This window comes from Apostichopus japonicus, chromosome 8, assembly GCF_037975245.1.
Source record: "Apostichopus japonicus isolate 1M-3 chromosome 8, ASM3797524v1, whole genome shotgun sequence".
Lineage (NCBI taxonomy): Eukaryota > Metazoa > Echinodermata > Holothuroidea > Aspidochirotida > Stichopodidae > Apostichopus > Apostichopus japonicus.
In genome coordinates, this window is record NC_092568.1 from 28,537,175 (window position 1) to 28,548,319 (window position 11,145).

The 11,145-nt window shown below is 35.6% G+C and overlaps 2 protein-coding genes across 2 annotated transcripts; one reads left to right on the plus strand and one right to left on the minus strand.

Moving 5' to 3' along the window:
• The first annotated feature begins 41 nt into the window (after positions 1–41).
• On the plus strand, positions 42–4,684 carry LOC139971444 (large ribosomal subunit protein mL66-like). The gene is made up of 5 exons (XM_071977920.1): positions 42–323; positions 1,267–1,298; positions 1,826–1,927; positions 2,440–2,566; positions 3,479–4,684. Exons 1-5 carry the CDS (start codon positions 188–190, stop codon positions 3,598–3,600), a joined length of 519 nt encoding a protein of 172 aa, XP_071834021.1. The 5' UTR covers positions 42–187; the 3' UTR covers positions 3,601–4,684.
• LOC139971443 (radial spoke head protein 9 homolog) lies at positions 4,118–11,003 on the minus strand. The gene is made up of 5 exons (XM_071977919.1): positions 10,605–11,003; positions 8,177–8,342; positions 7,257–7,386; positions 6,182–6,328; positions 4,118–5,593 (listed from the first exon to the last, which is right to left on the minus strand). The coding sequence occupies exons 1-5, from the start codon at positions 10,829–10,831 to the stop codon at positions 5,433–5,435; spliced, it is 831 nt and encodes a 276-aa protein (XP_071834020.1). The 5' UTR covers positions 10,832–11,003; the 3' UTR covers positions 4,118–5,432.
• Positions 11,004–11,145: the final 142 nt, after the last annotated feature.

Below are 11,145 nucleotides of genomic sequence, written 5' to 3' on the forward strand. Positions count from 1 at the left end.
TTTATGAAGGGAGACAAAATAAATGAAAATCTAGAGAGAAATAACATTCTGCTAGGACTAAATGTACTGGTCCGGTGGTGCCTTTTTGGCTAACTAGGCCTCACATCTTTTGAAGCTCAGTTAACGTTGTATGTGTTCGTTGGGAAATTGTTTATAGCGTTACTACCTCGCTCACGCTGAAACGAAAATGTCTGCGATCAAGTTCTTATTTTCCATATCTAGAAGCATTTCTAGAGTGAGATATGGACCAAGCACACATAAACTGAGTACTATGCAATTTTCAAATTCATCACGTAAAGCATTTTCCGAAGACTTTCGCAAAGGTAGTGTTTTTTAAGTTTCTTAAGAAGCATAACTTTGAGTTTTCTATTTCCGCTTACTAATTCACGTGTAGTGGTTTCGCAAAACATTTTCAAATGGATAGATCGTCCTTGCGTCATACTCACCTTGTATTAATATTGTATTCCGTACTTCTACCGAGTGCGTTTGTCAAAATTGAATGGAATTTACCAGGCACAGAAACTTTCATTGATTATTTGTATTTTCTGAGAGTACCCCCTTTGGTTATGCCCTTCATCCGACAACAGTTGAGTTAGATTCATAAATCTGTTTCATACTGTGAACATTGTCAATCTCGATCTGTAACTGATGAGTTACCCTGATTACTGCTTTGTTAAGTTGCTGCCAATTAAAGTTGTATTTCTATATCACTTGTAATCTTTGAGACATGAACTTTAAAACAACCATGGCTCATCAATTAAAGTGACTGGACTATACAGTCTAATAGTATGTATACACAGACTGGTCAGGCAGTTCCTAAAATACAACGCAATACTCAATTGGAAAACATAAGCCTTTTATTGCCTCAAATAACATGTTAGAAATTGTACCGATTGTCATGCAGATGTGTAATGTTGTTAAATTCAAGTTAAAAGAATATGTTTTGGTTTAGTTCTTAGAATTTAAAAACCAACAAATTAACATTAACATCTAGGCCAGCATCGAGGAGCTAAGGTCATCATGTCTCTGGCCTTAGAAGTAAAGGAGCATTCCAGACATTTAACATTTTTTAAAGACAAAAAGGATATCTTTAGTCATCTTTAATGCTTCACTTTTCACTCTGTGCTAGACGGAAATTCTGTGCACTGTTTGCTGACATTATGTTCTCTAAAATAACATTTGTTGTTTTATGTGTAGTATGTATTGCAATTTGTGGAATATTTAATGTATGAAAATTGAAATATCATTTTTTATTCAATATTGCAGTTCAAGTACATGAAGATGGAGACACTTTGATTGTAAGTCAAGATTATAAATAAATGATAAATCTTATTAATTCAGCATCGATATCTCCAAAATCAGTTTTCCCCAAACTTCTTTTGTCAGTTTGTCACCAAAAAACAAAATAACTGCTGATTATTATTATTGATTTTTCCCTTTTAATTAACATTACTTACATCTAAAGAGTATTACTTTCCGTGAACAAAAATTGTTGATACTTGCCTGCAAGAATATGATTTGAATATTGTTCTTTATTTTTATTGGTAGAATTTTACATTTCTATATTTTCAACAACAAAACTAATGCAATCAGTCTAAACCAATCATAATCAAGTCTGACTGACAACATTAAAACCTTGCAGCAGACACAACAGTATAGAACATTAATAAAGTATTCAGACTGTTGTGTACAAACATTGCAGAGCAATCAAAATGGAGGTAAGCTTCTACACCCTACCCTTGAAGTTGTGAAGACTTTCTGGATTGTATGTCCAAACAGTATGATCCTCCTTCAATGAATCTCCTCAATTTTATGTTTTTTCTAGGTTGAAGGTGTAGTGGTGAATGATACTGTAAGCTATGCTGGAGGTAGCACATCACAGAGGGCGTGTCCTATCTGTAGCCGAAATCTTCAAGTTTCATATAAGGTACAATATATTTAAAGACCAAGCTTTGTTGTAATTTGGGATATATTGATATTGAATTCTGGTTATACTGTATGGTGATAAAGAAAGCACCCTGGTTGCTCTCATATAGATGACAATGAAAGATGTTTTTTTTGTGTGTACTTTTTCTTTCATTACCATTACAAACTATGAGAACCAGCTACATTGTCCAAATATTAGCATACAGGATTAAAAATTATTTAGGGTTTTGTGTAATTTGTATGTTGGTTTACTAGCAACACTTTATAAAACAGTCTGAATGCATGGCATGAAAATTTGACAGTTACAAAGAAAGGCTGTGAACAGAGGGAAGCTACTTCATGGATACTTTCTTTAATTGATCTAATTCAGTGGTGTTTAATGAAGCAAGGAAAACAGTTATTTCCAAATTCTGAATTATTCTGAATTACTCATACATCAACAATTCAACATATATAAAACTGGAATTTCAAGGAAATGATGATTTTCCCATTAATGGTCTTTCTCTCTTCTAGGATGTATTGATCTTGGATCAGTTTGTTAGTAAGAAGACTGGCAAAATACTTCCTCGGCGAGTGACTGGTGTGTGTACAAAGCAACACAGGCAGCTGGAAGACTGCATAGATAAAGCCCAGAAATCAGGTACGTGTGGGACATACCTAACTAGCATGGTTGTTAACAGGATTGAACTTTAGTTTCAACCATCCCTCACTCTAGATTACCTCTTAAAGCAGCATTTTGCGTTTGGTCGCCGTTTTCTACTTTTTGGACATGTCCATTGAGATTTTTACATATATCAATCACAAAACAGCAAACTAAGAAATTAGCCAAGTTTTTCCCTGCCAACAACGTTAATTGGCAAGTAATTAAGGATATTTGCAGATAATGAGAGATTTGCAGATAACGTGTCCACGACAAATTCCACACTTAAAATTAATCACATACAGTTCCCCCAAACCCACTAGTTTGAATGCAACCAAGCAGAGATGCAGGTTTAGTTATGAGCCGTTGCTAAAAATAGATTCAAGACTGTGCATTGGTACAACCAGGGAGTTGTTATGTAACTCCCTGGTACAACTGCTATATAGACTGTACACAAATCAACTTGCATGGTGTGGTATTACGTATTGGTCAATGACGTTAGTAGTGTTTAAATATTCATATTATGGGCGAGGTTTATTGGGATCCCAACGGAATATATCTTGGAGAAAAACAAAGTTGAAAGTTGCAAATTTTTCGACTTTTATGCCACCATTTGAAGTAAGATTTAAATAGATAAGCTAGTTATGTATGTCGTTATGGCATAGTGGAGTCAGTGAGGTTGAGAAAAATCAAAGAAAAGGACGCAAAATGCTGCTTTAAGATCTGATATGAAAAGAAATGGAATAGAATTCACTCCCTTGCTGTTTATATCTTTAACAGTAACATTTATATGATCCTGCCATTTGTGATATTACAGTGTTACTAAAACCGCATTTGTGCACTATTTGGAGTCGAGTCAAATTTTAATGTCTACAGTATGTTCAATTTCACCTTCTGTTCTTCTTTTCAAAGGTTTGCTGCCCCCACCAGATTTAAGCAGTGTACCACTACCACCCAAAGATATGAGGTTACCCCAAGGAACCTTTCACACATTTTACAGAAGCAATACTAGAGGCACTAAAAGGAAAGAATGATGCTGGTATTATAAGTGAGGTCAGGATTTCTGGAGTATAAAAGAACAACCGAGCTATGAAGTAATTTGATGTATAGTTCTATATCCTCAGGAATCATTTCACAATACTGCTTCATAGCTAGGGAAAAGTAGTAGCCACTCTTGGGAGGCCTAACAAGCACAATGGCCCTTCGCATGTCTTCCACAGTTAAAGAGACAGAGTCTTGCTTTCAAAGAATGCATGTAACAGGAAGGATGCAAACCCAGATTTTACAGATATATATGTCTCCATGTACCACTTGGCTACTTGGATGGAAACAAAAGCATATTGTGTTTGTGAGATGTCCTTTAAGAGTTGTACTTTATAACAGTAGTTTAGAGTAGTATTTCTTTTTGATGAGTGCAGAAACAATTCAACACACATTAAAAATCTCTTTTGACATGATTTTGAGAGCAGACATTTCACATCATTCTGTTTATCAGGCTATGTCTTAAAACAACAAAACAATGAATGCAAAAAGTAAGAACAAATGGAATACACATTTTCAGAAACAAATATGTATTTGAAAGTCTGTACATTTTAGAATGGAAATAATAATTCATTAATTGTTCAATGTGTTGAAGGAAATGTTGGAAGTTGGAACCATTTTTGGTTCAGCTCTAATAAAAATCTGGTATATGTGTACAATTTGAAAGCAAAATGCACTACCAGATTTTTGTCATGTAAACGTTTGCAGTCAAGGGAAAGAGTTCTTTGATTAACACTAGAGGAAGAACAATTTAAGTTGAAATAAACATTGATCATTGCATAAATAAAGGTCCAACATGTGACAGATTCAATGACCATATGGCAGTGTGAATCTGTATGGTGTTTTCTATGTAACTATCAAAATTTTTGCATTTGAATGTCACTGGAGCAGGGTAAAGCAACTGAATGTTTCATATTTATTCAAAGTGATGGAAGAAATTACATTTGTAATGACAATGTGTTTACAGCCTATACATCAGATCAGGAGGCAAGTAATGACAAGTTACATTTTGTCAAATTATGGTAGAGCATGTCATATTTTATAATCACTGAAGTTAAACATTTCCTTAGACAACTTTAAAGTTATAAACAAAAAGAGGGTTTCTCTGCTTAATTGGCATTCCTTTGTGGTCTAGACTATGCTTACATTTCACAAGTCTGTGAAGTTGTATTTCTTGATGAGCATTTGTGACCAAAATATAAAAACTTAACCAACAGTGTAACCCAATCAAACTCCAATGAGGAAGGACAGATATTTTTAAGAGAGAAATACTCTACATAGGGTCACCGTAGTTCATAGTAGCAATCAAAAGACCATTGAGGCAGGCTAATAAATTTCCCAAAACCTGAAAGAGAACTAACAGAATGTGGCAGTGAAGTTAAGTGTCGATATGATCCCCAATTTTGAAGTGATCCATATAGGTTATATATGTATATCAGCAGTACCATGTAGATATTTCTAAAGCTGCATCTCCAAGAACAAATTAAGCTTACAAAATCACTTCAGGAGATATCTGCATCCCCAAATCATTTCTTTAGACCTATAAAGTATAAAGCATTCATTGTGGTAACATTTCCTTTACATCATACATCTGTCTCTTTACAGAACATTCACCTGTGATTAATGTGCTTGTTTTGTTAATTTCTCTATTTTTAACATATGTAAGGATGAAACTTCTACTACATATTTTGTTCAATACAAATACAGAAGGAAAGCATGAAGAACTGCCTTTATTACATTTTTTTCTTAATTTCTTTTTTTTACATTTTTCGGGGTACTTTTCTACATAACAGTATAAGATAACGTCAGATCAACATGTAAAATATTACAGCATAAAGGGCAAATCTTTGTTCTTTTCCCCGGTTCCAACGTAAATCCAACCGTACTTCCTTGTATGTGGGACATGGTAAAACGTTGTGCCTGGCCAAAGTAGACTTGTGATGGTAACCAGTCCACTGCCACGCTCAAACTTCAGAGACCATGATCCTGTTGAAGTAAATTATAATCATACTTTTGTTGTATAAATAAAGTTACTTAAATTTCCTCATAAAACTAGCAAAAACATTTCCACCAAAAAGATTGAGTCAACCATGTTTCTCTTCATACATATTTCTTACTTGCATGATTAATTGTATGACATGGAGAATCATCAGACTAATTAAAATTGAATAAGAATGATGTAAAAACTAAGACATGTGGAAAGACAATTGATGGCTTACATGACTAATCCTATCCTTACTCCCATTATAATGTAGACTTAGTTAACTACAGATTTGTGTACATAAATATAAATGTATGCTAAGTTGCTGAACAATTCAACATACTTAGAAGCTTGAGAATCTATGATCAATCAAACATATCAACTGTTAGTTTGTTACCACACAGATAAGAACATTAACATGGAATGCTCTAATATCCTTACCCTCCTCCCATATTTCAAATTCATAGCAAGAAATAAACTCACTGTTTCAGCTATAGAATGCATTAAACCAAATCAAGTAAATATTGTACCTTTGGTGAATTAAATTCTGTATATTTTAACTTGGTTTCAAGAGGTAAATATGTATCTATTACCTTTTGGAATATCTTCATTTATTGGATCAAGAAAGTCAATGGACTTGTCCAAGTCTGCCTTTTCTAGCAAACTTTTCTCATTCAATCTGACCGGTTCTCTGAAGTGACAGTAGTTTTGTTGTTTTCCAGCTTCTGTTACAGACAGACCTGAAAGTGAAAAAAAAAATTATAAATCATAAACTGCTTTCATATTTAAAAAAAATAAAAGTGTTCCAATTTATGCATATATAACAACAATGTATACGTGAAGGCATCGCATCGCGCCCTTTTCCAGATTCTGAAACCATACTTTGGCCATCAGTTTAAAGCTCCACTGGACTGTCCCTTCTTCCCCTCCTCCATCATCACAGACATACTTCATTAAATTTGAAGTTCAAAAATGTATTTCTGGACAGCTGGAACTTCCAAACAGATGGGGGGGGGGGGGGAGTTGTTCTTCACTAAAAATCTCTACCACAGTAAACTAAAGATGATGGCTGAGTTTGTAATTGAGATCCAGTAATGTAACTTATTGTGTAAAACTTCTGCCTGTTGTAGTCAAAGAATGCATATTTGGTATCCACATCCATAACAATAAATATTGTGAAGGGAAAAAAAGACTGTTACTTGGAAGGTTGATCATGTACTGCAGTGAACAGCTCAATAATTGAGGGAAACAACAAGAAAATAAATCAGTCATCTTTACAAGTATCAAAACTGAAGTAGGTAATGATGAAGATTTCAAAAGATGGCCCAAAATTCAGGAATAGACTTGAAACATGAAGCATGGATTTTAGCATACTTTCTGTCATATATATCACTTGGTAAATTTAAGGAAGGTAACAATACTCCAACACCAGACACAGCTGCTCAAAAACAATAACAGAGCTCTCTGAAACACCTCCTGTCTTATACTACATATTTGGTTGTTCAGCTACTGGAATTATGAGCAAGTTTTGTCAACCTCACCTTCTAAAATGTAAAAATTCCTGAGTCTTTCATTGTAGAATAAACCTGGACAGACTGAGTGAACTAGAGTACACATATTATAAGAGAGAGGTGGAAATCCCAATAAAGCAAACAACAATGGAAATACCTTCAAAACTTCTGTTCTGGAGAACAGCACCATGTGGAGTCTTCACAAAAGCACCTCTTGGAGCGATTGCCACCTGTTCATCAATGTCTGCTACAACGGCAGCTAAACGATCCTCTTCCTTAATCATAATCTGAAATTTGGGGATGAGAATTTACTCTTTATTATGACTTTCTGATATTAATTGTGGTACTTCAGACTCAACAAGTGTAGATGACTCATTCCAACATATTGCAGTAAACAATGTGACAGTGAAATACATGCCCAAGTATCAATGTGTCATCACTTATTGTCATTTTCAATTTTTAACAAAGACAAAGTAATATATTTGTTTTCACATACATACTAAAACAAATATTACTTGTGATGGTATGTCGCATGACCAAACTGGAACATTCCTTGCCTTGCTGGTTTCTGTCAAGTTGTATTGATCATGTCAGTGTAGGAGCTATTTGGCTACAAATATTATTGGACACATCTTTAGGGGATATTGTTCTAATATACTACAATCATGATAAATACATGGTACGAGTAATTCTCAACCACTTAATAATATATCAAATTAAAGATAAGTTTAAAAATGCTTGTAGACCTGAATAGTGTATTGGATAGTGGATACAGTTAAAACACTTTCTTTTTCGTTTCCTCTCTCTCATGCAACTACTGAATTTAAAAAGATTGGGGTGCAGGAACTGAAATATTTCATTGCATGCAATATTTACCTTTTTTTTTACTATTTCCTGCATTATGGTTGCTTTGGAAAGTTACTTATCAAATACTAATATGTACAAGTCTTTGAATGTCACCGGTAAGCTTTACACTAACCTTGGTTAATTCTTACCAGAGCTTCATGCAATAGCCATTAGAAATACATGACATGCATTTTAGAGACAAAATGTCTTTCAAATGAAATGTTCACTTACTGTGCTCTCCTCTTCAGTTGAGTCTTCTCCTTCCCCAATCTTCTGAATCTCAATGTGTTCATATTCATGTGCAGGGTCTCCATGAAAACGACCTTTCACCACTGAGCACTGATCCCTGATGGCCTGAGTAGCTTGTGGCAAAAGACCCCATGCCACACAATCCAGGCTAGAGTAAGGAAGCAGGAAAAATTCTCAGAAACATGTCTTGTCTACAAATGTCTCAAATCCCATAGCTTAGCCCAACGCAATAGTACTTAGCATCTTATCATTAGATAAGATCTCAAAGGTGATGAAGGACATAACATGGTATAATGACACAGTACTATGCCTACAAATTTGATCTTGTCAAGACTAACGTATCATGTCGCTAATTCATGCATTTAAATAACCTGCATGTAGTTTCTCCAAAGATCATTTCACTGTTAATGACTGTGTTATAGTTTAGTCTCCCATTCCGAGTAAGTTTTTGACAATGTAGACTTGTTTTTTTGCCAGCCAATTGATCCTACCCCTAGCTTTTTACCGTAATCTACATTAAGGTGACCATATTGTATTTAGGAACCTATACTTTCTACGTTTAAAGCGAGAGGTGGAATGTACTGATCTACTAATTTTGTAATGATAAGTTTCAAGAATGATGATCAATCGCCAACTCATCCAGAAACTAGGATTTGTCCAAGATAGGTATTTTACAAACCATAAATTCATTTGAATGATCTGGGTTGCTTTTATATTTGTAGTAATAAAAATTCACCTAAGGCTAAAGGTTACTGGTAATGTTGATCTCTCTGATTTTGCTTTGTGGTATAGTTGAAATTTTCTACCCACTAATCAAGTTCAGCAAAGTGTCATCAGATTACACCAGAACAGATTTATTATCAAGCTAGAGAATAGAGATATTCCATTAAATCTGTCCATACATCCCTATTTTTCTGTATAATTCCTATAGCCTAGGTCTAGATGGATTCAAAATACAAACTTTATGCTGCCTTCTTCAACAATATAAATGTTAGCTGGTTTCATAAAGACTGTGTGGATTAAAACTTGCACTCAAAATGCGGTTAATAATCTGACATTTAAACACGGCAACAAGCATTGGTATAAAGTCTGTAATTGCAGCGACATAAGTATATTACACAGTAACGGAGTAAGCAAAATAACACACAAAATAACTGTACACTACCATAGGCCCAAATAAAATCGAGGACAACTGTGGGGACACTGTCACTCCAGGAATGGTACATGAAATCTGGAGACTGTCCCCAGAAATATGACATGTGCTGTCACCTCTGCCTATAAACATGAAAAGCATTTGCTATTTTGTTGGTGGGGCTTATTCGCAGGGCAGCCCTGCGAATAGCCAGACACATACACCTTATTCACAGGGCAGCCCTGCGAATAGCCGGAAAAAGCATCTTATTCACAGGGCAGCCCTGCAAATAGCCAAACACATACACCTTATTCGCAGGGCAGCCCTGTGAATAGCCAGACACAAGCATCTTATTTGCAGGGTTACCCTGCGAATAGCCAGACACATACACCTTATTCACAGGGCAGCCTTAGACTGGGTTAACGGGCTCAGTAATTTTTGGGGCTATTCGAGTTTGCTTTTGGGGCTATTCGAGTTTGCTTTTGGGCACCAGCTATCTTTTTGAGTCTTAATTGGGAGCCTCTATATTTTGAGGAATTTATTGGCCTTTGGGATTCCTATCTTAATGCTGTTAGGATTGGTTTTGGGAGCCTAGGGCCTTAAGATTGAACCAGTCTAGCATTAGTACCGCCAACATAAAATGTCATCCCTCGATCATTTTCACCTTTGTTTTTGCAGAGTGACTGCTCATTTGCATGTAAAGGTGTGGGAGGTGGGGGGGGGGGGTGTCACACCTTTGACCATATTGGCTTTCAGGCAATATCGGCTTTTGGGGAATCCCAAGATAAGCTCCCTTAAAATAAGCTTTTAAACTTGAACTGCTGGGGCTCCAAAAATTAGCTTATGAAGTGGCTAAGACTATTTGGGCCCAAAAGGTTGGCTTTTTCAAGGCCCCTAAACTGACTGGTATCAATAGCAAAACCTAATAATAAACCTATTTTCAAAATCGTCACAGCCCTGCGAATAAGGTGTCTGTGTATGTTATTCGCCGGGCTGCCCTGCGAATAATCACTTCGTATTTTGTTAGGCTTATGCACTTTGTAGATTTTGAAAATTTGGACTGATAGAGTGGTTGCAATTTGACATTTAAACACGTCCGCTATATTAAAAATTAGTATAGGCCTGTATGCTACTAGACCTGCTACAGTGCACAACGTCTGATTTAGAGGACACGCGAAGTTACCGTACAACACAATATGAAATTAGTATTAGCCACGCCTGGTCCAGTTTCGCGAAAAAGCTTAGGCCTACATGCTCATTGTTGTTGTTTTCACTAACCTGTACAGTGTTTTCCTATCTGCCATTTCATCATTTCCAGTGCCTTGGGCGATAAAATAGTCGTTTTTAACGCCGAGGATTTTGCCCCATAGGAATACTCTGTTGAACTTATGGTTATTTTGGAGAATAACAAGTGATGTTTCGAGCGCAGCCTTCTGTTCACCACTCAAAATGATACCACAAGAGCCAACATAACTTATATTCAAATGCAATCCGTCACTTTCCATTTTTATATCTCCGCCCTTCCGTTATGTAGACAAAATAATTACTTTTGATACACAATGGATTTGGGCTAAATAATTATATAATAAGAATATGATAACGAGTAAATACGGCTAAGCCAAAGAGCTTCGACTCGACCAGGATGCTTCGTGAATGTAACTGTGTTGCTAACGACCAGATGTTCTTAGCAACCGCATTGAGGGGTAAGAGAACAAATTTGTGTTCTATATCTACGTGACAAAACACAGTTAAACTTCATCAGTCGTCATCACTTGCTTTGCTATAAAAGTTTATTTGAAGTAATGAAGAACAAATGATG

Bases quoted from the DNA above. Each gene is read 5' to 3' on its own strand.
- LOC139971444 (XM_071977920.1), top strand. From the start codon at position 188: ATGTCTGCGATCAAGTTCTTATTTTCCATATCTAGAAGCATTTCTAGA. The intron at 1,928-2,439 runs GTACAATATATT...TCTCTCTTCTAG, and splicing joins ATCTTCAAGTTTCATATAAG to GATGTATTGATCTTGGATCA. The intron at 2,567-3,478 runs GTACGTGTGGGA...TTCTTTTCAAAG, and splicing joins AGATAAAGCCCAGAAATCAG to GTTTGCTGCCCCCACCAGAT.
- LOC139971443 (XM_071977919.1), bottom strand. From the start codon at position 10,831: ATGGAAAGTGACGGATTGCATTTGAATATAAGTTATGTTGGCTCTTGT. The intron at 8,343-10,604 runs GTTAGTGAAAAC...TCCTTACTCTAG, and splicing joins GATAGGAAAACACTGTACAG to CCTGGATTGTGTGGCATGGG. The intron at 5,594-6,181 runs GTAATAGATACA...TTACTTCAACAG, and splicing joins AAATGAAGATATTCCAAAAG to GATCATGGTCTCTGAAGTTT.